This window comes from Eleutherodactylus coqui, chromosome 1 (assembly GCF_035609145.1).
Source record: "Eleutherodactylus coqui strain aEleCoq1 chromosome 1, aEleCoq1.hap1, whole genome shotgun sequence".
Lineage (NCBI taxonomy): Eukaryota > Metazoa > Chordata > Amphibia > Anura > Eleutherodactylidae > Eleutherodactylus > Eleutherodactylus coqui.
Genome location: NC_089837.1, coordinates 414706471 through 414733648, shown reverse-complemented (window position 1 = coordinate 414733648; position 27178 = coordinate 414706471). Strand labels below are relative to the sequence as shown.

At 43.7% G+C, this 27178-nt stretch overlaps 1 protein-coding gene across 2 annotated transcripts; it reads right to left on the bottom strand.

Moving 5' to 3' along the window:
- Positions 1-215: 215 nt before the first annotated feature.
- Positions 216-26825, bottom strand: DIS3 (DIS3 homolog, exosome endoribonuclease and 3'-5' exoribonuclease). Of its 2 annotated transcripts, none has more exons than XM_066581155.1 (22): positions 26755-26825; positions 26427-26659; positions 24228-24385; positions 21759-21952; positions 21500-21573; positions 19381-19548; positions 18047-18208; positions 17818-17928; positions 17599-17736; positions 16820-16966; positions 16559-16675; positions 15609-15710; positions 11226-11290; positions 11037-11121; positions 9204-9331; positions 7666-7752; positions 6190-6346; positions 5190-5404; positions 3054-3222; positions 2765-2923; positions 2561-2683; positions 216-543 (listed from the first exon to the last, which is right to left on the bottom strand). In XM_066581155.1, exons 2-22 carry the CDS (start codon positions 26643-26645, stop codon positions 460-462), a joined length of 2862 nt encoding a protein of 953 aa, XP_066437252.1. In that variant the 5' UTR covers positions 26646-26659; positions 26755-26825; the 3' UTR covers positions 216-459. The 2 variants fall into 2 exon arrangements, with proteins under 2 accessions (XP_066437252.1, XP_066437244.1); XM_066581147.1 differs by having other exon boundaries at positions 26751-26822.
- Between the last annotated feature and the right edge of the window lie 353 nt (positions 26826-27178).

The window sequence follows — 27178 nt, the reverse complement described above, 5'->3', positions numbered from 1 at the left end:
CATGCATCGGGTTTGTCTCGTGCCGAAGGGGGGGGGGCTATTGAAAAAAAAAAAAAAAAACCCGTTTCGGCGCGGGACAACCCCTTTAATGGAAATACAGTTAGTCACATAAACCTATGATGATCAATGGAGAAATATAAAAACAATGAATATAAAATGTAACCATTTCAGTCCCCATTCACTTCAGAGGGATTGTGGGAAATAAAAGGCAGTCAGAAGAGCTGGAAGTTGTTTTATAAAATGCACCTCCACGGGATGCAAAAAGATAGACTTGAAACTGCAATTACAAATCATACTTATTGTGCGAAAAATACAAAAAGGTGACATACAGAAGGTAGTTTCCAGGAACACAATACACTTGTAGATGGGACCGACGGCCCGCTCAAAGAGCTAAAATATAAGAATAAAATTACTTAAAATGTCCAGATTGTGTAAAACACTGCTTCCTCTGTACGGCTCCTATTTCCCACGCTTGCTCTTCTTGGATATTGGTTCTCCATTACTTTGGTTTTGGTCATTCTCCGTTGAGGTAACACCTGGAATCTAGAAAAAAAAAATGGAGCAAAGTTTCAGGTGAAATAAGGCTGTGTTCACATCTGTGCTTAGATTCCTACTGCTCACTTCATCATATGATCCGAAGAATAGAAGTCAGGGAACTGCCTTACCTGAGACAGTCACAAACAGCAGTCCACAAACGGATTAGCATCGCGTTTCACACAGTGGAAATCGGCGCATGAATTCCGCAGTGGCAAGGTTCTATTGAAGCTAATGGCTTTCTGCCTGCCAACGCACACATGCAGATTTCCGCGAGCCGGAAAAAAAAATTACAGCATGTTCTATTTTACTGCGGATTTACGCCGTGGGAATGAAGACTGTGGAAATCTGCACAGAAAAATGCGATCACTCGCTGGCACTTTTTGTTTTAAATCCGCGGGCGTATTTCGCATCGCTCGTGGGCATGAGCCCTTAAAGGGAACCTGTCACCAGGTTCATGCTGCCAAACCACAAGCAGCTTAACCCAGGACAGGTCTGCCCATTCAGCACATGTGTGTTGTATTCTAAAAAAGCTGCAAGGTGTCAGGAAAAAAAAACACACTTAGAAGTTTGACTTGGATTTGAGTTGGAAGAGAGCTCTGAGTCACAGAGATGGCCGTGTGTACCATCAAGACTGACAGCGCCTCTCCCTGCTTGTGCATAGGAGATGGCGGGCAGGCTTAATGACGTGGCTGTGAGAGAGTACTATGCTGCCTCTGACTCAGAGCTCCAACTGAGCTTGTGAGGTGCTGTTCGGTTGCTGCCATGACAGCCTGGAGCTTTCTGAGGCCCCCAGGGCTGCCTGCCTATCAAGCCATGCCTGTAACTTGATAGTCAGTCAGCCGTGGCAGCCCTGTGGCATGGCTTGATAGGTTGCCTGTCAGAATGTAATACAATGCAATACTATGGGACTAAAAAAAATTGTAATAAGTTAAAAAGAAGAGCCCTCGCACAATTATGTCAGAAATGGTTTTCCCAAATATTTACTACTTTTTAATAGTGCAACAAAAATTCCTGCACAAAAAAAACCCCAAAACCTATAAATTTGGGATTATTGTAATTGTACTGTACTATAAAATAAAGCCATGTCATTTTTGCCGCAGTGTGTACACTGTAGAAACAGTGAAGAAAACCTCAAAGATTGTGGAATTGTGGGGTTTTGTTTCTATTTCCCTCCACTCAGAATTTTTTTTTAAAGATTTTCACTGAATTATACAGAACATTAAATAGTAGAATGGAAAAATACAATTCACCCTGCAAAAATACAAGCCCTCGGACAGCTACATTGACTGAAAAATGTTACGATTTGAAAGTGAGAAGGAGAAGCCGAAAAACAAAAAAAGTTGCGTCAAGGTCCAAACTAGGCAACATCCTTAGGGCTCGTTCACTCGGGCATGGTGATTTTCGTCCGGCCACAGCATGGCCGAAAATAGTGTAACCGTTTTGACAGCCGAGTTCAGGATACCGCCGGGATGGGGGTAGAGACAGTTTAGCTCTGCTAAACTGCCTCTCCCCTTTCCGCCAGGTCTCGGCAAGGAGAGGGGGTGGGAGCTAGTGTGCTATGCTCCTGCCCCCTCTCCGCCCCTTGTCGGCTGCCAGCAAAGGGAGGGGTGGGATGGGGCGGGAGCTTAGTAACTAGCTCCTGTCCTGCCCCCTCCCATTGCAAAAAACTAGAAAGGGGCAGAGAGGAAAAGGGAAGGGGGTGGGAGTTTAGCAGACACTCTGCTAACCCCCCCCCCCCCCCACCTCCGTTCTCCGGCAGCTGTCATAGGCTCCTATAGGAATCTATGGCAGCAGCCGTATTCTGGCTGGAAAAGATAGTTCCAGAACTAGCTTTTCTGGTCGGCATAAAAGCACCTGACCGGAATGGGCACCGTATACACTACTGGCTCCCTGAAAAAGGGGCAGATATACATGCGCGTGAAGGAAAAGACAAAAAATTACAAGTGAAATCACAGAACACATAGTGTTTATATTTGCTGATTACACAGCCAGTGTCACGATGTGTCATTTCTGAAGTACTAACCTCAGGCTCTACCAGATCCATGCAGATCTTCTGGTGCTGGATGTTGGATGCATCCAGAGTAATTCTAACCTTTACTTTGTCAAACATGTAGAAAGTTGTATTTTCCACAGTAAGTGAAGGCATCTGAAAACAGAGATAGAATGAAACCGATTCCAACCAAATACCAAGTAAGTTTTACTTCGGCTCTTCAACGGTCTCACTGACCTCATCGTTGAACAACAGCCGACATTTTCTTCTGTTCCTTCCCTCAAAGAATACGGTGCCTTCCAACCCAAACCTTGGGATCAGCACAACTATGGCATTTTTCCTTACAAACAAGATAAATCCTTCTTCGTTCACAAGTCCTTTATTTTTAAAGAAGAGCTGTAAAAGACCGAATACAAGATTTAGCTGCATATAGCACAAGAACACTAACGCACGGTATTACCTACCGGGACTCGTAGTCCCAGAGTATGCAGCGCATCTGCAAGAGATGCTACACATTAGTACATACCTGAGTGTGAAAGGCAACGGACGCTCTTTGTGAATACTGCGCCATTTTATGCCTGAAGTTGATATTTTTGCAAATGTCTGCCTGTTTATGTTTATCTGTAAGGTCTGGATAAGTAGCGTCCGCGCCCACCGCTACAGCGAGGAGCCGATGAACTATGACATCAGCATACCTGGAAGGAACATGGAGAACGTTACTTGTCTCATGCAATATTATGGGTTCCCTTCACAGCTACGAGTTTAAGAGAAAAACTATTATACAGGTAGGATCCTCTCTAATACCGCAGGCACTAATGCCATGCACTGCAACCCACATAAGCCTGTCTGACATCAGCTTTCTCATATACCCCTTAAACAGGCAGCCTCAACCCCCAACCCCTTCACGCCCCAGGACATATATGTACGTCCTGGGTGTGCAGGATTTGTAGGAGTGCGATTGGAAGCCCATAGAAGGCCAGTGTAAGCTGTCTGACAGCTGCAACAGCCGCTATCAGCGTTCACGCCAATCGTGGCAGTTAACTCTTTAAGTGCCGCTGTTTATTCTGACAGCAATTAAATCCCCCGTTCGAAGGTACCGAAAGGCCTTTCCCAAGAGGAGTGGTCGTCTGGGTGTCATGGCAGCCAGGGGTCTTCTGAAGGCCACTAGGGCTGCCATGTATTTCTGCCTATGAAGACTTGCCTGTGGCACGTCTTGATACAATGCCTGTGGAAATACCATACCGAAACACTGCAGTATATGGTACAAAAAATTGCATACTGAAGTCCTCTTAAGGGACTAAAGAAAAATAAATAAATAAATGAATGAAGCAAAAGTAAGTGAGAACTATAAGGCCCAATGTCCAAAGGCCATAGGCAGACATGGGCATCCACAGCTTTTGGTCCAGAAAAGTAATTGTAGCAGGCTCCATTTTGCTGTGGTTCCCGCACAGACGGCTTCAACTGAAGTCAATCCAAGCCGTCTGATCCGAAGCCCATCTGCAACTGAATTGTGGACGGGGCGGGGATACCGCGGGAAAGCAGGAGATTTAAAAAAACTTTAAAAAAAATAATCTCTACTGCACATCTGCAGCAGTGCTTCCACACACATTCGCAGCAAAGACCTGGACAGGTAAGCACTGTCCTCGGCCGCAGGGAGAGTCAGACTCCATTGCGGGCTCCCGCATGCAGAACCCAACATACCCATGGACATGAGGCCGAAATGCTGAAGTTTAAAAAAAATAAAAAATAAGAAAATCCTTTCCCCATATTTATAAGGAAATAGAGACTTAAAACAAATCATATTTGGTATCGCCAGATCTATTAAAGTCTGATTTATCAAAGTAATTCTTCTATTATCTTACATGGTAAATATCGGAAAAAAAAATACACATTGCCAGAATTGTGTTTTTTTGGTCACCCCATCTCCAAGAAAAAAATAAATAAAAAGCAATCAAAGAATCACATGGACTCCAAAATGGTACCAATAGACACTATAGGACGTCCCACTAAAGATGAGCCGTCACACAGCTATATTGGCAGAAAGCTAAAGTTATGGTAGTAGAAAATAAAATAGCTTTATTTTAAATAATAGTAGAGGAAAAAAATATATATATTTGGCATTGCAATCATACTGACCTACAGAAGAAAGTGATGCCATTTTTGCTGCAGTGTGTGCACTGTAAAAACAAGACCCCTCCCCAAGATGGTGGAATTGACATTTTTTCCCCGTTTCACTTAGAAACGTGTGAACATTTTTCAGTGCTTTGTAGGGTACATTAAAGTAGCACCACTGAAAAATACAACTCGGCCAGCAAAAAACAAGCCCTCAGACAGCTATGTCAGCAGAAAATAAGAAGGTATGCTTTTTGGAAAGTGGAGAGGAAAAACAAAAAATGAAAAGACAATAAAAGGGCCGCGTCGTTAATCCATTATAGATGAAACTATGCAATAAACCGGTGGGGGAAAAAAAAGTTTAAATGTTGAATTTGATTAAGCAACATTCAGGGGAGTCTATTTACTCCAAGGGGGTTTCAATGAGTACTGTAGTCCTTCCCTTCCCACTTTTGAACCCTACTGCACACTAGCCCATTAGTACACATCAGCTTTTGTCCCGCATCCATTACATTTCTTGCTGTGGAATGCATTCAGCATCATTACAAACCTTCTGATGGGTGAAGTGAAATGCGTGTAAATGGGAGAAGCTAGACCGTAGTGATGGAAGTCACTGTCCATGCCAGAGCAGAAGTATACCGCCTGCATCATGCAGCGAGTCGCCAGGATTCTTAATAATGTGTTCAAATAGGGGAACTCTGCACAGTCCGCTTTATCTAAGGAGTCAGCCAGAGCCTTGGCGGAGTCCGTCTTAATCTCTAGAGACTAAAGGGAAAAGAAAATAATGATTAAGTGCAGGTCAGCAACAATCCAGTTATATGGTGGAAGCAGTACTAAAAATACAGCTAAAACTAGAATTACACCATAAGGACAAAAGTATTTGGACACTGCAGAAAATCAGCAAATACTGAGTTCGCTGAACGGTCTGCTGGGAAGGGCATGGGTAAAACAAAAAGCGGTTCATTTTGTAGTAACTATTTATTCATCCGATCGAGCACTTGTGGGATAAACTGGAGCGACGGGTACGACACCGCCACCCATGCCCATCTACACAACAATCACTTCTCATAGCCTTGCATGAGGAATGGTGAGCTATTCCTGCCCAGACTTACAGAGAACTTGTGGGAAGTATGCCTCGATGTGTTACCGCTGTAATACAAGCAAAAGGAGGGCCAACACCTTACTAAATAGAGGAATAAAGCACTCTTTCTGAAAAACATGCAGTGTCCAAATACTTTTGTTCATATAGTATATATAAAGAAATCGCTCATAGAACTACTTACTATAATATATCAAAGCTGTATACATAGGCTGTACTACAGCACATGGGATCCCTGGTAACTCCATACCGAGCTGCAGGGACTGAGTGGGGTGCCATATCAGATATTTTCCTCTTAGCCAGAATACATTTATGACGTGGCAGGTGATGGAAAACACCCCTTTTTTTGTCAGATGAAATGAGAGTCATACAGAGGTACACAAGGCCCCATGCACTTCTATGGTTGGCCTATTATAGCGCAGTACAATATGGGGCTGCAATACAACATCACCTTGGAGCGTGCAGCTTTTTCAAGTATGTCATAATTTCCCGGCGGTGGGGCTGGATGCTTACGCAGCAGGGCATATTCTGAGAATTCATCATAAATCTTCTGTGCCACTGAAATATTTGCAAGCAACATAAACTCTTCCACCATTGAATTAGTTTCCCTAAAAATGGTGAAGAAAATAATAAATTGAATGTCAAACTGATCATAGAGTAAAGTAAGGTCACCTGCACACAGTGGATTTTAGCCACGGAATACGCAGCAAATACCATCCATAGCAGTGGTGGCGAACCCATGGCACACGTGACAGAGGCAGCACGCAGAGCCTTCTCTGCTGGCATGCGCCGCCATTGGCTGCTCACCATGTTAGCGAATACCAGGAGGGGCCGTGGCTCCCCTGCCGGTATTCACTCAGCTGCGCTGCTAGCGGTGTTGATCCCGGCGCAAACTGTGACGTCAGTGTGCAGCCAGGATCCTCCTCCCCTCCCACCTAGACGTCTCCTTTTAGGTTCCACGAGAGCAGGGGGAGGAGGTGTCCGGCAACACACTGATGCCACAGTGTGCACCTGGGATTAGCGCCGAGCAGGGGAGGGGGGGGGCTGGGGGGGGGGGGGGGGGTATGCATATGTGTCTCAGGGATGTCACTCTTCCTGCTGGGGCTGCTGTGGGAGGTCACTGTTACCGCTGGGGTATGTTTACATGTGGTGGAAATGGTGCAGAATGTCCTCAGTAGAAATTTCCGTGGCAAATTCTGCAGTATTTTCACATCCAAAAAGCATTGAAAATCTGCACGCTGTCTATTTTGAAGCGGCCCTGTTCTTTTTATAACGACAGAGGCAAAAAATCATACATCGTGATAAGCCCTGCCCTCTGACGTGTTGGCACTTTGCAATAAATACGTGGGCTTTGGGTTGCAGTTTGGGCACTTGGTCACTAAAAGGTTCACCATCACTGGTTTATAGCATGCTACAGGAAATGGATTCTTACTTCGCCCGAGCGGAAACCAATTGCGAATTCCGCCTGCCGAGGGGAAAAAAAAAACGCAGCATGCTCCATTTTTGCACGGATTCCGCGTGGACGGCATTGAAGTCATCGGAAGCCGTCTGACTCGCTGCCCGTCTGCAATTAACATTGCAGACAGGTCGCGGATTGTGTGTCATCGCCTAGTGATGGCACGGGAAAAAAAAAAAAAAAAAAAGAAGAGGAATGTGCATGTTCAACGGCGGTTCACTACGACCATCCATAGTACAAAAAAAAGTGAGAACATGGGTACACAGGGTTACCGGCCCGCAGGAATCCTCTGCAGGAACCCACATGTGGAATCTGGCTCTGCCATGTGCAGGTGGCCCAACCCCTCATCTACAAAAAGTTTATAACATCATTTTTAAAGATGGTCACCCAGTTCAAGAACACGAAGAAATCTCAACGAACACTGAACAAGTATTTGCTTTAACACAAACAGAATAATAGGTCACATCTTACTTCAGCTCCTTGGTCTGAAGGTCTATGGGGTCATGTGTCTCACTATCCATATGGAACCGGACCTCAACTGAAGAAAGCGTTAAGGCTCTGTAACAGAAAACACACAAACTCAATGGCTTCTGTCACTGCAGTTAACAACTTATAAAATATGGTTTCACAAAACACAGAGAAAATAAAAGATGACAAATCTCTTTAGGATTGATTTATATGAGAAGAAGCGCTACCGTCCCAACAATAACACAACGCGGTTAACGGAGAAGAATGATTATGTGCACACATCTATTGATCGAAGGACTAAAGAGACAAAAGCTGTAATTGGAGGAATGATTGCCCCAGCTAAAGCAGACAATAGCTGGTACTGCTCTTCTCTCCGGTAATCTATATCCACCCACAACATTGGAAGAGCAAGGTTTAAAAGAGAAAGAGAAAGGGGAAAAAGTATAATGGAAAGACTTGTAAATGTGCTTTTTTATCCAAGCTTAGTTGTGACTAAACAGAAAAGCGGAAAAAAAACAAAAAAAAACTCACTGATCACTATGGAGTCCACTAAGATTCCTGAATATTCTTATGGGCTTCTTTTTTGAATTCAATAATGTTTCTTGAGAGTCTTGACAGTTTTTCCAAATATAAGCTTCCGTATCTTATAAGGCTTCTAATAATTGTTGTGCAGCATAAAATATATTTGGGCCACTACTTAGCAATCACTGTACAATGAAGGCACTACAATCGATCTTTCTCCTTGCGAAGGCCGGCACAGTCGGCCACTAGAAGTGCAAATCCCCAGGGATATTCATTGCTAAGATTTCTTAACGAACGATGCTCTCCTCTTACTTGGGGAAGGTGTGACGTTTCGAGTAGAGGACACATTCTAACATTTTGTTAAGAGCTTTGTACAAGGAAAAGTTTCTTGGATTAAGACTCCCACATGTAAGCGATTAATCAATTTACTGAATGGTAAGACTTCTTTATAAATCAGTCTGAGACAACAAATATTGTATTATTTTATTACAAGGGTAGAAAAATAATAGCTAGATGACGCTGGAAGAATGGAACGGGCTGTATGGCTTTACAGCTGATCAAATCACCAATTCCTCTGCCATTTATAGCTTTTCTTCTAGCTCTCTCCGGTGTTACTTTTAGAGCCCAATACTAAATGACTGTCAAGTGGGTGGTCTCCACCACCCAGGGTCAATGACTGAATTGATATTTGACTGACACCGGAAACAAGAGTGGCTGTGGGCAAAAGGGGTGAGGGATGGTGGGCTAAAACTACAGGCCCCTTTAAACACAGGCTTGTGGAAGTAAAATGTTGCAGGGGACAGTGGCTTGACTGCATGACCTATGCCCCATGTTTTGAACTAAGCATCCCTCAGACATGCGAGGGCTTTCTGTTACAGAGAACTCTGCATAGCTTTAGAATAATTTATCTTCTGCTATTATGTCCCTTTAACAAACAAATCATTTCAATGTCAATGATAGATTACAGAGGTTTATAGTAAAAGGTCAGAAACAAAAAAAAAAAATATTCAATAATTTACCCATTATCTATTCTCCGCTTCTTCAAAATCTTTGCTAATTTATTCAGCAGACGGAGACTTTTGGTAATCTCATCATTCATGCTGGGAGAATCAATTCTCATCTGTGCTTCTGCATAGGTAAGGGAAGCCTGCAAGAGAGAAAAGTTAACAACACCTTACAGAATTACCTTCAACTCCATTTAATAGAAAGACAAATTCATTGCTGAACACTTGAGAGAAAAATAACATTAAAAAAAAAGTGTAAAAATCAGTCCACACTAGTTAAATTCTGTTGATTCAAAAAAATTAGGGCCACCGGGAATATCTTCTGAATGAAAAGAGATACAAGTAGGAAACTTTGTAGAACACTTAGATGAGTGAGGAAAACTTTTTGACAATATGGTGGTGCCTGTGCCATCTTGGATTCAGCTCAAGAAACTTCAATGGAGAGGAGGCCATGGGATACATGATTTAAGGGTGGAATTTCATCAGAAATTGATAGTTGCAGTCATCTTTGCAATACCTTCAACCATTTTCAAATTATGGATGATGTCATGTTGAGTGTTAACATTACGTTGAATTACGTGGCATGGAAAACACTAATTACCTGTCGTTTCAGGTACCAGAAGATGCAGTGAACAAGCCAGGACAGAACTGACATCACCCTGATGATTGGTAGGAGAGGTTCACGAACTGTTGGGAAACTACTTCAGAAGTTCAGGGAAACTGGTAGAGTCCATGACAAACCGAGAACTGGTTATCCTAGCAGAGTTTCCTATCCCCAGGGGTGCTGTGCTAGCTCTTTCCACTTTTTTACAGCATTTAGCGGTCATTTGAAACGCTGTACTGAGTTGCCGTTGATTTAAATAGGGCTTCTCAGACGACCGTTTTAGTGCAGTGTTTCCGACACGCTAAAAAGAACACTATGTTCTATTTTCTTGCACTCAGCGCATTTTTAACGCACATCACCCATTTCAATGATGGGGTGTGTTAAAAATGCAGTTCTAAAACGCTGTAAAATGCAGCATTTTTGCAAACGCCTGTGTGAGAGTGTCAGAAAAGTCCTCAAAAAAGCACCAGGTGACTGGCACTGGAGCATGGTGCGAGTTATCCAGCTGCTCTAAGGATTTAAGACACACAAGCGGCACCCATACAAATGACCAGTTCTGTTTGCCCTAGACACTACCAGTTTCCATGAACTTCCGAATCAGGTTCTAACAGTTGGTGTACTCACTGACCATCAACCTAAGCGTTCCTGATTGAAAGCCTAAACCACCTCACGTAAACTTCGGTTACCGACCATCAGGATGGCCTCAATTCTGTCCTGGATAACAGCACCTTCACGCACTTAAAAGAAATGTGATTAGTGTTGGGCATACTACATAATTCAAACATAACTATTAATACGCAACATGAGGTCATCCATAACTTGTAAAAAATGACTGCACCTATCAATTTCTGATGTAATTCTACCCTAAATCATGTATCCCATGACCCCCTTTCCACTAAAGTTTCTTGGACAGAATCCAAGAGTATGGCCACAAAAAAAGCCAGTCACCACCATAGTGCCAAAATGTTTTCCCGCACCCATCTACGTGTTCTATGATGTTTCTGACTTGTATCTTTTGCATTCAGAAGATATTCCAGGCGGCCCTGACCTACGAATCACCCTTTACACGTGTTATAAAATACATATCTCATCTACTTCTCTGATTCATCATAAATGCTGAACTAGTAAAGCCCATCCTACTCATACATTATCCACCTCACAGGCAGCACTATTGTATGGGACTCCATCCTGAAGATCAACCTTTCTATTCATTCTAAAAAGGTAAAATACCTGACAGCACTCACTTTCGAGTTGATGACACTTTTAGTAAATTTTGTATTTAGTATTTCAGCATTATGGTTTAGCTCCCAAATGCAGGAAAATGCCAATCTGAAATAAAACACAACAGAGAACATGAAGCTTAGATTTCCATTTCAATAAATGTTGCGTGACGTGTGGAACACATGTTTATAGTGTGAGAGGTCTGCACATACCTGTCCACGTCCGATCTTAAAGAACATAGGTTTGAACTGAGGAGCTCCGGGACCATGTCAATCCTCTGGAGAGAGAACACAAGTCATTTAATGTCCAAGTTGTATCAACTACCGTAATGTTATGACAAGCATCAACAGAGGAAGATTTTGAACCTTATGCTAAAAAACACACATATATTAGGGATTTTCTTTCAGGGAACCAGGTTTCACACATAGCACAGAAATTTTGCCTTATGACATCCAATAAAATATTTTTGGACCTTCATCAAAATCCTTTCCATCTTCAATTTTTTATATTTTAGTTGTTTTAGTTCATTTTATTATAAGGGGTATGGGCACAAATCTAGGTCATGCTAGTCAAGGGTGGTATGCAAAATGCTACCACAGTAAGGAGGTTGAAATAGATATTGCAATAATAATATATATTTGAGAGAATTAAAGGGGTTGTCCCGCGCCGAAACGGGTTTTTTTTTTTTCAATAGCCCCCCCGTTCGGCGCGAGACAAACCCGATGCAGGGGTTAAAAATAAAAACCGGACAGTGCTTACCTGAATCCCCGCGCTCCGGTGACTTCTTACTTACCTGGTGAAGATGGCCGCCGGGATCTTCTCCCTCGGTGGACCGCAGCTCTTCTGTGCGGTCCATTGCCGATTCCAGCCTCCTGATTGGCTGGAATCGGCACGTGACGGGGCGGAGCTACGAGGAGCCGCTCTCCGGCACGAGCGGCCCCATTCAGAAAAGCAGAAGACCGGACTGCGCAAGCGCGTCTAATCGGGCGATTAGACGCTGAAAATTAGACGGCACCATGGAGACGAGGACGCTAGCAACGGAACAGGTAAGTGAATAACTTCTGTATGGCTCATAATTAATGCACAATGTACATTACAAAGTGCATTAATATGGCCATACAGAAGTGTATAGACCCACTTGCTTTCGCGGGACAACCCCTTTAAGAGAACGCTCACACGCGTTATTGGCCTCTGTTTAACATATACTAGTTATTAGTATCATTTATAGTGCCGGTGTTTCTGATGGCGCAATGCGCCACTTATAGTATAATATAGTGAATGACATCATCACATGTAAATATTGAAGGGACCTGTGATGATGTCACTGTCAAGTGATCAGGGGTGGAGCGTAGCGCCGAGCTCTGGGGATTTAGCCATTGTGGCTGGGATGAAGAACCTGTGATGATGTCACTGTCATGTGATCAGGGGCGGAGCATGTAACTCACTCAAAAGACCTGTAATGACATGACTGTAGCCTGCAGTACCATTACAGACCCCTACACAGTGTATGGAGCTGCGCATTTCTTGCACACAATGATTTGGAAAAACAAAGGATTAGTGTTGGATCCTCTACCAATCTGATACTGGCAAACTAAGGATAGGTCTTCAATACTTCAGTCTCGGAAAACCCCTTAACAGATGCCTGTTCTCTATTGCCCTTTGTGGCATTACCAGAAACAAAACACCTTGATTCATGCCTCCCAGTGTGGCCAATTACAAAAGGGAAGAAGAAACCACAAATTAAAGGGCCCAGTTTTCTAGGGCAGTAAATATATTAAGAAACAGCAGCTCACTCCAGTACGACGGCAGCAATAAGACACTTGTACAAGCCCGTTCCTAGCGCTTACTGGCTTCAGATTGGGAAGATGCCGTTTTAGTACCATCTACAGGAATTGTATCCTCGGACAGTCAGGTAGTGTACGATGTCAGTGTTGGCTAGATTTACCCTCGACATCTTTTCTCCTATAAGATTGTGTGAGTGAATAAAAATGACCATTCAGATCAGCACTTCTCTTAATTAGCAACATGGGGAATCCTGAGCCTGTAACTGTGCAGATGCATGTGTTTGCATGCCAGCGTAGTCCAATGAACAGAGTGAGTTGGCAAAGTGGGCGATGTCACCTACAAGCGTCCTCCCACCTGCACCATTATGAAATAGCAGGTCAGCAGGGGATTCACTAGAAGCAATGCAATCATTACACTTTATGCAACAAGCATTTTGTGCCTCCAAGACCCCAAGATGTAGTTCAAGTGCGAGCTAGTAAAGATGTAGGTAACGCATAAGAAAGCTTAGAGCAACATAGTAATTAATGATTTAAAAAAAAAGAAATTAGTAATTAAAAGGGGTCGTCTGGGAATTTTACTATTGTTAACCTATCCTCAAGATAATTAATAGCTGATCAGCAAGGGCCCACAGCTCAGGATCCTTGCCGATCGCCTGACCAGCTGTCAGTGCAGACAACACTGTCAACAGACAGTGGCCTGCTTTGGTACTACAGGCGCAGCTTCCATTGATTTCAGTGCCTGCAGTATTAAACTGGGCTGCTGCAATTCAAATTGAATGATCCGCTTCCAGTGCTGTGCACACAGACAGCAAGCTGGGCAATCAGCTGATCAGCAGTGGATTCCTAGCAGCGGACCCCCCGCTGATCAACAACTGATGACCTGAGGATAGGTCATCAATAGTAGAAGCCCCAGAAAATCCATTTAAAATCGTAACAGTCATCAATTAATGAAGAATACATAGGCTTGTAGCTCTTATGCCTCAGGATTGTGTAGTAATGAAATTTGGGGTACATATCTTTATTAGTTTCTTGAAAAGCACCCCAGAGCAGCTGTAATCTTATAATTCAGCCACTCTGCCCGAGAATTCTGTTGGTACTCTACCAGCTGCCACTTCCTGCCCCTTACTTGCCTTCATTGGGAGTGCTGTCCTGATCGGAGACCCTGCCTCTCTTCACTGAATGGAGAGAACAAGCACAAAAGGCATGCACAATAAAGGCCCATTTACACAGGACGAATGTCAGGCAAACGATGCCCGACACTCGTCCCTGTGATTCCTCGCTCCTGTGCTCCTGCATAGGAGCTAGCAGAGCTGTCTCGCTCACGGAGCGTCCAGCGGGGCGGCGGTGCAGGAGATTTCGCTACTGAACGGCCGCTGTTTATACTGAACGATGAGCTAATCATTTATGCAGCATAAAAGATCAGTTATAAAGCTCATCGCTCAGTTTAAACAGCGGCCGTTCATTAGTGAACAACCGCTGTGTTATCTCAATGGAGAGGGGCGGGGGAGCGAGAGGAGAGAAATCTCCTGCACTGCCCCGCCCCCCTGCTGGCTGCTCCTTGTGCGAGCCAGCTGTGCTAGCTCCAGTGTGACAGCATGGGAGTAAGGAAACATTCGTCCCGTGTAAATGGACCTTAAAGCACAGATACTTGTTAGTGGCTATGAGCAACTTCTGATCTGGGCTATCCAGAGCTCTGTCAGCGAGATCTAATGATATCCATCACTAAATGCAGGGGTTTGGCAGTAATCACAGGAGAATCTGGTGAAAGCTGCAGCCATGCTATGTGCATTGACAGCCATATCACGGCTGTCCGGCAGCCACAGCAGAGCTGTCCTGTAGAGCGGCAGGACAAGGGTGTTACCTGGGGAGTGATGGCAATTTACTGCTCAGTGCTTAGACAGGAGGGAGGAGGCAACAAGGCATCAATGAAGCCACTGAGGAAAGCAGGATGCACAGGTTGCATGTAATACACAGAGCTGTAATACGCAGGCATCACTTGACAACAGGCAGTGGACAGCAAAAGTTAAAAAGACCCCCAGTGGCCAGAACTGTGGAACAATTTTTCAAGTAGAAAACATTTTTGGTAAATAAAGTATATTGTAATTTTACGGTTTATCACATTGGCCATCAGATTAACAGTCTGTTGAACAGTGACTATTAAATATTTACAAAAAAAAACCCCCAAAAAACCAAACTTGCTAAAGGCTGAATGCACACGGCCTGGTCGGATTCCAACTGTGAGATCTTGCAGCGGAATCAGAGCCTGTGGCCCGCTGGTGGCCCCCACGTACCTTTCACTTGTCTTCTCTGTGCTGCAGGTGTGCAGAGAAAGACGTGCCATTGCACCATTGATGAGGCGGATCCAGGCGGCTTCCAGTGACCGCAATGAAAGCTGTCCGTGCGAGGCCCGAACTAAAATAGTCACAGCATATCCTATCTCCCCCCCGCGAGCAAAAAAAAAAAAAAAAAGGGGTCGCAGTTGATATCGGCTTGTGGGCATTGAAAATAGTTTTTTCTTAGCATGTCTATAGGCAGTATTTGCAAGTGCCCGCTCCGGATTCCACAAGGCAAATACGACCGTACGCATTGGGCCAAAATCTGATCATTTTCATTAAGTTAATTTCTCCCAGTGTGCTTTATTATAACATTTACAGTCATTTGTTTGGGTGTTGTCATTTTGTAGGGTCATAAATTAGAATTAACCTATAAACAGTCTGGTTTTCTGGGCGATGAGGAAATTAAGCTAAAAGCAGAAGTAACAGTTTGTTATTTGATCATGAGCACCAAACTCCAGTGCCATCTAATCGTTACCTTCTCACACAGGTACACCGTGGTTCCTCTGTTTGCTGCTTCCTGGTCCAGGGCATTCCCAGGTCTAATAAAATGGCTTACATCAGCAATATGAACTCCAACCTATAATATATCACAGCAAACAATCATGTGAAATAATGCTGTTCAATAATGGACTGTACATTTCGTACACGGCTTCATGCAGAAATGCTTCACCAATTTAATTTGCATATTACGTGTCCTGATTAGCCAGTCTACAAACTGATGGTGCTGGTAAATAGGCTGATCTGTATAAAAAGTAAAATAGTGGAAGTTTCTGAAACAAATATATTTCTACCTAGACTAGGGGTTGGTATGTGCCGAAATACATTTTTTTAAATTGTCGTAGCATCCTATATTGATTCCATAGGGACCAGGGGTCTGTGTATCTGCAGTGTAAACGGCAATAAACTACGAGGCGTATGTCTGAAGTGCAAGCCTGAGACTGCCTGCTTTAAAGCATGGTGGTGGACTGAGAGGTAAAACTTTAGCACTGCAGAAGAATTTGCTAAGCGCCTCCTTTCTGCAGTGTTACAATGTTGCCACGGAGGACAGGCAGAGATATGGCTAACTCATCCACTGGATGGACTGTGGTTTAGCCACATATCTGATGCGCAAAGAGGCACAAGAGCCTCTTTGCATGGCAGAGATTTAAAGCGACAGCCTCAAATGAGCCACGTGGCTTGTTGGAGTTGTTGCCCACGGGTGTCAGCCCGCACCAGCGATGTATGAAGGGAGATAGCAGTGCTATCTCCCTTCATACATGTCCTGCAATGCCAGCATGTAAAAACACTATAGGGTGGTTACTAAGGGGTTAAAATGAGTATTGTGTGTTGAATTTTGCCTGGAAGGACCTCGAATTGGCACATGTAGTGCATTCTGTACATCATCCCTCTTCAATAGGCAGAGCATGTAAAGCTACAGCCACCCACCTCAAGGTTGCCATTTTCAAGTTCTCGACAGTGCAATGCATCATCTATGTCAGTACAACCCGGCGGATCCACGCTACACACATAGAGATGTTTGAGATCTATTCTGTTCTTCATGTCCTGAAAATATTAAGAAAATGAATGTTCATTAACGTCTGCAGTCTTATAAATACTAATAACGATCAATGGAAACGTACAACGTAATGAATAACAGAACCACACGGTAAACACATTTATTAGAATGAACACCTGAGGACTTCTCACCTCTGGAGTTATGGACCATGGCATTTTAGGAAGGAAGCTGAGAACAGCCTGGGAGAATGGCTGATGAGGAACATCATGTTCTAGAAGCAACACTTCCGTTTCAGTCTCCTTATCACCCGCTGTGCCCAAGTTCTTCACAAAGTGGCCCTAAGGTCACAAAGGCAATTTTAAAAATATTTCACCTAAAACTGTGTTTTTTGTAATATTGCGGTCGATTCTGGAGACACAATAGTTGCAACGTTCTTCAACCTTAAAAATACAACAGCAGTCACAAAAAAATTGTAATTCACTGCACAAAAAAAATAATCCCTTCTAAAATCAACCATGTTATTCGATATGCAGCTCACGACTGTTAGAAAACATATTATGCCCCAAGTGAAAATATGAAAGCATTCACCGCCCAGGCTAATGTTCACCAACTCATGAGAAGTCATAGGGATACATGTCAGAGGTTTGGATCAGTGGGGGTCCGAGTGCCGAAACGATGGACAAAAGCACTCAGACAAGTACTGTGACCCTTCCGATCTGAGCCGCTCTTTTTAGAGAGCACTGTGAATAGTGATGGAGCTTTCGTTGGCTGCTAGTCAGAATGAAAGAAGCACAGCGCTCGCCTCATTGCTTTTGTCCTTTCGCTATTAAATGAGTTACACCTTAAAATAAAGAATGAACACACAAAAAACTAAAAATCTGATTTGTGACATTCAACTTAGACAACTTATTAGCTATATAAAGTTATATCTAAATCTATATATCTTTACTCTATTCTACACTCCACTTACATTAGGATATCTGGAATTTTTTGGCCAACCATCAATTGCAACTATGATTCTCTGCCCTTCTAAGGTAGACGCTTGCCGGGTCTCTATGCGTATGCGAGGAATCCGCCGATCAGCTGGTGTGAACAGATGCCGAGTAGACTGAAAGAGTTAACAGATGATTAAAACGAGAAACTGAAGAACAGGAGAATTACACAGTCCAGCCTGACATCCGTCACCGACCTCTTTAATCTGGGACTTGCACAGCATGCCGCAGTACGGTCTCCAGCTTCTCTTTATGATTCCAACAACTTTTCCTGAAGGTTTTGCAGACTTCCTTTCAGCAGTTTGGAGCTATAACAAAAGCAAGCAGTAAGGACATTTACCTGCAAGCGTTCCACTGCTTCTTATTCAAATACTAAATATTAACCATTTTACATCAGGGCTAAAAGCCTAAAAGTAAGTTGTATACCATTTTTTCTTTTTCCTCTACAGACTCAATATCATCGCTTTCCCCTTCATCCTGTAAGACCACCGATGAGGGAGCCACCCAATTCTCCTTTTCCAGTAGCTGTACAGCAACAACATCTTCATGCATCGCTCTGTTAATGTTTCGCAATCCTTGCAGAAGAACCTGGGAGTTTAGAAACATTAGTTGTGCATTAGAAGAGTCTTCACATTGGAAAACCAAAGTACATTTTTGCATCTGTTTAGCAAAAAAAACAAAAAAAAACAAACAAAAGCAAAAACAAAAGAAAACTACAAACTTTATATAGAAGGGAATGATAATAGAGATTAAATTCCTCTGCACAGACTTTGGGAAAAATTTGTATCCAGGTGGATGTACATACAGGCTGTTATGTAAAAGTGGTTCTGTGCGTTGCCATCCACAAACTTAACCCCCTCCAGTCCACTCCATACCTGGCTAGCGACTGTTTTTGAGAGCTGACAGCAGCCTGCAACGGCCGTAAATCCCAGTTAGCTCTGATTGCAGCAGTTAACTGTTTAAATGCGCAGTGAAAGCTGAATGTGCGTCTAAACAGTCAGCTGTGGGGACACATCCTTTCTGCACCCAATCGGCATCTCCTGCAATGGGCTTCCTGGGCTGCCATGCCTAGATGCTCATCAAGCCCTGTCAGTAGCTTCATAGGCAACATTAAAAAAGATTATATACTGCAATATTAAAGTATTGCAGTTTACAGTATAAGCAATCAAATGATCGCAAGTTCAAGTCCCCTGTGGGACCTAAAGAAAAGTGTACAAAAAATAAAAAATTAAGTTCAAATCCCTCCCTTTCCCATTAAAAAGTCTAAACAGTTAAACTTCACATATTTTGTAGCACTGTGTATGTAAAAATCCAAACTATTAAAATATCATAATATTTATTCGGCACATTGAGGACTGTAGGAAGAAAATAAATAAACAAGAATGGAATGCCAGAACTGCGGGGTTTTTTCTGTTATTCTACCTCTTAAAAAATGTGAAAAAAAAAAGGGATCAAAAAGACGTGTAGTCAGTAAAAAAAATTATAATAATCAATAATCAAGCATCTAGGAGTTGTCATTTTGTTGCAAAACTTGGCATCCAGTTACATAGATGCAAATAATTAAAGTATTCACGGTCTCATAACAGGGACAGTTTAAAGAAGTTAACCCGTTCTTTAAAGTTTATGGCCCATCCCAGTCAGCAAAGGTTTGGCCTCAAAAAGCTGATCTAATATTGAAGGTCTATCCTAAGCCATCAATTTAAAATCTCAGATAACTCGGATCAGGACATCATTATCTCTGTGGTAAAGTCTACATATACCTCCTTGTTCTCCACAGAGTCTCCGTGAACCCAGACCGTGGCCTCCAGGAAGTTGTCTCTGCTTGCTCTGAACGTCCCTTGCAGATAAACTCCAGATTTGATACCTTGTTGTAGCTTTGATAGAGGAAGATGCTCAGAGAAAATTATTCTTGCGTTTTCTGCATCATTCTGCAAAAAGCAAACAACCCAATTGATCTAAAATGTATTTCCAGAGTACAACAGATTAGTCAGTTCAGCAAACCTGGTCAATGGAGGATGCCAGCTAGAATTTGCCAGTTCATGAACCAGCAAATTCAATACATTGCTAGCTCTAAGAGCATGCAGGGGTAAAGTAGATATACACAATTTACTAATTAAGAGCAGAGATAAGAACAAAACTAACAAATTGTATATCTAACCATTTATTAGATATGCAATGTGTTTATAAAAGCTGGCTAGAGTAGACCACTTCACCGCCCTGGCATAGGGAGCCAGTGAGGAGTGAGCCGTACAAGGTCTTTGCCAGGACTCCCTAGTACTCAACAATCACTGTAAGCATACAAGGTTAATCAGGAAAGGGTTTGTTAATGAAATGCAGCAAAGAACGACGTTTAACTTGCATATATGGTGGGACCTGTGAAAAAGCAAGTTGAGAAAGTGAGAGGCTGGAGGAGAAACGTGCAGCGCACACTTCTCCACATGACCGGCTCGCTTTAATACTAAGCTTCCTGTAGAGTTCCGGGGTAAGCAGTGCCTTGTTGTAATGAGGGAAGCTTTTGCCATTTCATGCTGCCAATAGTTAGTGCTATATGGCCAAGGTATGTCCGGTCACTGACTTTTAAAAGAAAAAAAATTATATGGGCTCAAATGTGTTAAAATAACGAAAGCATGGGTATTTACTAGAGATGAGCGAACCTACTCGTTTCGAGTAATTACTCGATCGAGCACTGCGATTTTCGAGTACTTCCGTACTTGGGTGAAAAGATTCGGGGGGGCGGCATGGCGGGGGGTAGCCCTCTCTCTCTCTCCCTCTCCCCCCACTGCAACCCCCCCCACTCACCCACGGCGCCCCCCAAAAAGGGGCGTGGCCAAGTAGGTTCGCTCATCTCTAGTATTTAACCATCCTCTGCCCCAGCGAGCCAGTGCTGCAGCCCTCCCGTTTGTTGTGGAACGAATACCACCTGACCACTGCAGCCAATCAGAAGCCACAATGGTCAAGTGGTATCTGTTTCACAACTGCAGCCCCACAGTCCTCCCAAAGCCGGATCACAGGCAAGTACCCATGCTCTTAGCACATTTGAAGCTATACCTTAAAAAAAAATAAAAAACACTCATACGGCAACCTCCTTAATTTAGTCTTTGGAATCTAAGCAGTTTTTACATGAGTATTCTCCTCTTCTGCAGTTATATGTGTAGCAACAGACCATGTGACACAAGCTGCCCATTACCTCTTTGCTTAGGTTTCATTGTAATATGGGGTTTACCATGAGAAACCAATACATCATACTGTCTACACTTTCTGCCTGTGTCTTGTCCACTAGTGAGCCTAAGGCCGGACTCACAAGCAGGTCAGAGTTTGCACATGGGAGGCGCGCTGTGGATTCCAGCTATGAGCCTGGCCAGTGACCCTGTGTACCTCTGTACCTCAATCTTACTTGCATATGGGCTACAGGTCGGACGGCCTCCATTGACATCAATGGGAGCCGTCTGAGCGGATTCCACAGCAAAACAGAGTATGCTGCAATTTTTCTTCTGCTCGTGGAATACGCAATTCATATCCATGAGTGTGAATGGAAAAGCAAAAATGCACGCCTTGCAATGCCCGCGTTTTACCGCACATCATCCGTGTGGAAGGCGATCGCAGAATCCGCCCGTGTGAGCCCGGCCTCACCCCAGCTTCTCTCATTTAGTCATACAGCACTAAGCAATGGAAGCAGGAATTTCCTGATAAGGAAGCCAGAGAGAAAACATGGCTACTAGAAAAGAAGTAGGTTTTACTTCCAAAAAAAACAAAAAAATCCAAAAACAAATAACTGCTGGAAGAATTTAAGGAACCTGGAAGTTTTCCTTCTGCCAAATACGGAATTGAAAAAGTTTGGGTTTCCAGTAGAAAAACCACTTCACACAAACACTGACTTACCTTATCATCAGATACACAAGCAAGGCGATCAACAAGTTCAGGATTCGCAATCAAACTTTTAATGTATTCTTCACCTAAAATATATTTAAAAACAAAAAACATATATAATCAGTTGAAATAAACCCCTTGTGCGGCTCCATCCGATTACTAGATTTATAAACGTGATTAACTTTCCCTAACGATAGCAGAACACTCAGAAGACATACAGCATTGGGACAGTACACTACAAGCCGTTACACCACAGACTACAATAGCTTACATGTAAAGGCTGCAATGCCTTCTTGGATAGCCTTCTCCTTGTTGGCGCGGTCATTTGTTATTAGCAGCACTTGCAGGTTTTTGGTATTTGCGGATTTCTTCAGATGTTTATTATACCACTTTGCTGCCGTCCGAATAGCTCGGTCATTTCGATCATTCGCGCTCTCCCCCTGTTCTTGCTCTATGTAAGTTTCTCTGTGATGTACAAAAACACAAGATATCACTTTTCACTCCCGGATCATCAATGCAGTACCAAAACACCAAGATAGTAATTATTTCTCAGATATGGGATGGATCCGCACCGACTTCTGTTGAAGTGAAGTTGTAAATAGAAACTTACATTTGCATTTCGGCTGCACTGTAGAAAAATAAAAATAGTAGTAAAACTTTAAAGGAATTGTCAGAGATGTGAACATTTTCCCAAACAAGGCTAATTTCAGATGGGTAATCGCGATATCGGGGTGTGAAACTCTGCATGATATGGTCCTGGGGAACGTGCGATGTCCCTGTGGATGCAAGACGTTTGTGCCAAAAACACCTCGCATCACTTCAGGGAAATAGCGGTCCTCCAGCGTGGCTTCAATGGGAAACCTCACATCACACTCGCTTGTACTCTACACATCATGCAAAGTTCTTCCCGGTCCCAATGAAAACGATGCGCAATGCATTACAATAGTCTCATTTCAGGAAGTCAAATACTCTACCAATACCCCCCTAATAAAAAGGACTACTTATTACGGTTATATAAATATTGTTCATGAATTCAGGAGGCACCAGCCCTAGAATAAAAAAAAAAGTCTTTCCCTGCATCACAACTCTCGGCCATGCTGGATACAAACTAACATAAGGCGGCTGTAAACCCCGTAACCTTCTCTTCACATTTGGGAACTGCATCCATTTTTTTTTTTTTGTATATCCACTAAATAATCTGGAAAGACAACTATACGATGACTTCCATAGTTAACCCTTTCATTTCTCTTAAATCTCTTTAAAATAATCCTGATCTTCGGCGAGGTACCAGGTGGAGGCGGTTTAGTAGGAACTCTATGAGCCCTTTTCACAACAAAGAAAGCTGACAAAGTATCTTCCACAATAGTTGATTTCTCTCGGATACAATCCTTCCACCTTCCCTGGAACCCCACCAGTCGCAAATTATTTCTCCTTAGTCTATTTTCCAGATCAGCTGCTTTATATTGCTAAGTATGATGATAGACTGCTTACATTTACTAATCATATCCTGCATAGAAATACATTTTTCTTCCAGCTCATTAATGCACGTCTCTGCCTTAGACAATCGTCGAGTAATGTTCTGCAAATAAATCTAACATCCTCTTTCAGGATACCAACCTGCGCAGAGAGGGAAGCCAAAACAGTATTACTTTTAATCATGGCTACAAAAATCCTCTGTAGAGTAGGTTCATTTTGTATATCCACACCAGCAGCTTGTGCCGAGAAGGCCTGCATAGTAGTGTTCGCAGAGGTAGATGAAGCATGTCAAACAGGGCCATGCTTACCCATCTCAGCAGAGTGAGAGACAACTGTAGATGTTTTATGAGCATTTCTTTCCGGGGTTACAGAAGGAGTCGAGTAAGCAAATTCTGCCAACTTGTTCGCTGCATTGCGACATTTCTCAGTAAAGCAAGAAGCAGTCAGAGCGTTTCATGCATTCTGCAGGATAATCCCGCTCAATATTCGATATAGCCTCCAATGCTCCATGGGTAGCCTCATGGTGCAAAGTATTCACAGTAGTGTTCGCAGAGGTCTGCACCTTAGCGCCATCATGAAGCATATGTGCACTGCCAGCTTGTTTTCTTGTCTTCACAACTTGGTTAAAACGATAGAAAGGCCTCATAACAAACCAGCCTCTACTATCGCTGCTCCTCCGCTCCCTCACAACAGGAGCAGTGGTGCAGCACAACCAAAGACCCAGGGACCAACAAGGCAGCACAGCAACGTCAAAACCACCGCCTAAGAAAGAAAACAAAGCTAGCGTAACAGCAGGGAGCTCTCTCGGTGTGTCTCACTGCTTACATCACGCCCCAGGCCACATTCGGATAAAGCAGTTATTCCAGCATGCATCGCTCTTCTCAAGTAACTGCTTACGGGTCTGAGCGTGCTTGGGGGGGCGGCGGGGGGAGAGAGAGAGACAGCTCTACCCCTCCACCCACACCCCATCCACGCTCGGACCCGTAAGCAGTTTTTAATCACGTGTACAAATCTTAAAGAAGGTTCAAAACTAAGAGTGACAGAAAAATTCCGGGGTCATATATTTTTTTTTAATTAGTTCTAGGGGGGAAAAATAAAAAAATTAAAAAAATGTCATATGGAAAACCACATCACTTGCACTGTGACAAAATATCAACCAGTGATCAAAACAATAGATTGTTAAAGCAAGTCCCACATAAACTACACAATAGATAAAGATTCCCTGGTGAAGCTCCATAGATAAATACGAAATGTTTAGAATTACCGATGGTGCTCATTAGTGAAGGTGTAGAAGTACTTGTCAGGACTGTTGGTTAGATCTCGTACTCTCTTGTAGACCGGAGCACTGCGCTTCCTCACTTCCTGGAGGACAGTCTGCAGTAATATCACATTCTGGATGACGGGGTCCTCGAGGATGTCAATCTAAACACAGAGAGGTACATTACAATATGCCCTTGTAGAAAACCTTCACAGGAATCTGAGATTAAAGGGGTTTTTACTATTGACAGGGAACCAGTATTTATCTATGAGCACCATAAACTTAGTTATGGTGCTCATCGGGCAAGTCCCCAGGATGGGCTTTTTACACTCACCCGACTCTCCGTTCCCATGCGGTCTCCCGTGGACGTTGGCGATCAGTGCAGCAGAGTCATCTCATTGTTCTCGATGGAAATGCATGCACAGCCTGCAGAGATGAGCCCACTGCACTGTCCATGCATCGACTTCCACAGTGTAGGAATGGGGAGCAGGGGGAGGATAAGAAGCCGGTCCCCATACTCCTTAGGATGTACCTGATGAACACCATAATTTAGCTATGGTGCTTATAGGTGGTGACAGATAGTCAGAAACATGGGGGGAAAAAAAAAAAACTTAAGTCACAGTAAATTAAGGAAATACTTTATAGTACGGGATGTTACGGATGTGGCCATACTAATAAGGTGCAGCTTTTTTGGTTTAAACTTTTTACAATATATAAAGCATTGTGTGCGAGAAGAAAAACTTAAATTAGTTTTCCTGTAAAGATATTTAGATCAACAATAACTGCACCATCTGCAGGGTTAAATGGGGAGGGGAGTGCTGTCACTCCTTTTTTGATTGATAGGAGGTGGAATGATAACATTACAAAAATTCTTGTCACCCCTTGCCTGGGAGAGGGGGGCAGACAGAAGAAGCCCATAACTTGCCTGCTGCTGCTCCTACCCTGGTTCTTCTCTGTTCTGCACTAGGACTGAAAAGTGGCAGCTGTAAATGCAGTATTCCCGACCCCACTTCAAACAGCTGTAGCTCCAGTTCTGTAAGCACTCTCCAAGTACTTTTGGTTTTAAATAATACCAAAAGCTTGTTGAAACCACTGACAGAACTGGAGCTACAGCCCTCTGAAATAGAACCGATGAACTAGGACAGACAGGCTGAGAAGACACACAGGGAATCCCTGGGACCTCTTTATTGGAGTTACAGGATTCCCTAGCACTGGGGTGTCAAACTGATTTTCACCGAGGTCCACATCAACCTTATGGTTGCCTTCAAAAGGCCGATTGTAATTGTAAGACTGTATAGTAAGGGATCGCTCACACGACTGCATTTGCGTGGTGTATTATGGGTGCAATTTTTTAATTCAATGGTTCATTCATAAGAGCGGATATTTTCCCGCAATGTACGATTGCATAAAAAAAATAAGTGGCTATTTTGGTACGTATCACGCACCGCAATATGGCATTGCAGTAAATGGGTCATTGCAATTACGTAGTAAATGTGCAACAACCTGCGTACTCACTGCATATTTGTGCACCACTTCAACAGTCCCGTCTGCATTTTTTTTTTCCGTGCACAAATACACAGTGTATTTGGGCACACAAAAACATGCGGGAGTGTCCGAAAATGTGACCGATATGCGCTTACGTCTGTTTGAACAAGGCTTAACAGGGACCCCCACAGTGGCTCCAGTAGCAATACCGAACTCCCTATTGGCATTGTGCGGAGCTGCACAGGCATTCCACTCCCCAAGCCTGCAGGTTCGGAGGCGCCAGTGCAGTCTGTGACCGCTGATCTCTCCCCTCAGCATCTGGAGGTAAGTGCACACAGACGCCAGGGGAGAGGGGGTCAGCGGTCAGACTGCATTGCATAAAATGAGGCGGCAGGTCGGATTCAGGCCATGGGCCTCGTTTTTGACACACGTGCCCTAGTGATTGCCAAATGCAACGTACAATAGGAACGCGGCATGCAGAATTGTTTGTGACAGTAAGCATGTTCTGTCACGATGGGGCTGTACATGGGACCGCTCCTCCCTGCAGGCGGCACCGTGGAGTGCCATCAGCACAAAACTGATGAGCGCCTGGTACATGGAACACCAGCCCGTACGTGAGGCATGTCATAAGGGGTTAAAAAAAAAACACTGCTCTGGTTGCACTAAAACCCACGCAACGGTCAGATATCACCAAGTATAGGAAGTGGCGCGGCCACCTACCTGGTTCAGTAAGACGTTGGTATCCAGTAATATGTAGTGGGGGGGCGCACAGAGAGCGCTCTGCAAGACAGGCTCCATCTGCAGCACCGGGCGCTCCTGCTGGCACCCCTCACAGCCATGGCAGCCGCAGGTGATGTCGTCCCGCAGGTAATGCTCACGCACGATCTTCAGGATCCCGCCGGAGCGCGTCTTCTTCATAAACGTCTTGGACTTCAACATTTTCTTAGCCGCTTCTAAAAATTACAAAATGAATTAAGAAGTAAGGAGTAGCCCTATCAGTGTGGCATTGGCACAGGGTACACTGCAGCTGGCACCTATACTCACTCACAGGCGCCCTCCTTTCCTTCAGAGCACAACAAGCTTCTACATCAGCTCACAGCGCACGTTCCCTAGTAATTCAACACTGCGCATGCTCAATACTCACGTGCAGAAGCAGGAAGCCGTCACGCTAAAACCAATCCAGACCGCTGCAGCTCAGAAAGAGGTCTGACCCGCAAACCCGGAAGTAATGGGCGGGATTAAAATCACGTGGCTAAACCAGCCAATTATCAATAAGAGTTTATTTCGGTTGCTATTGGAGATAGGAGTGTATAGTATTTCTAATTAAACGTACAGAATCAGGATTCTTTCCTGCTCCTTTTATGACTGGTTACCGTATAATACATGTAATGTGCAAGTATAAGGAAACTGCCTATTAAAAGGAATGGAGGTGGGCGGGTGTACAATGCGCAGGCGCAATGCTGGCCAGTTAA

Excerpts from the sequence above, each read along its gene's own strand:
- DIS3 (XM_066581155.1), bottom strand. The coding sequence starts at position 26,645 with ATGTTGAAGTCCAAGACGTTTATGAAGAAGACGCGCTCCGGCGGGATC. Across the intron at positions 18,209-19,380 it reads ACTCTGTGGAGAACAAGGAG|GTTCTTCTGCAAGGATTGCG; the intron begins GTATATGTAGAC and ends CTAAACTCCCAG. Across the intron at positions 17,737-17,817 it reads GCAAGTCCCAGATTAAAGAG|TCTACTCGGCATCTGTTCAC; the intron begins GTCGGTGACGGA and ends TAACTCTTTCAG.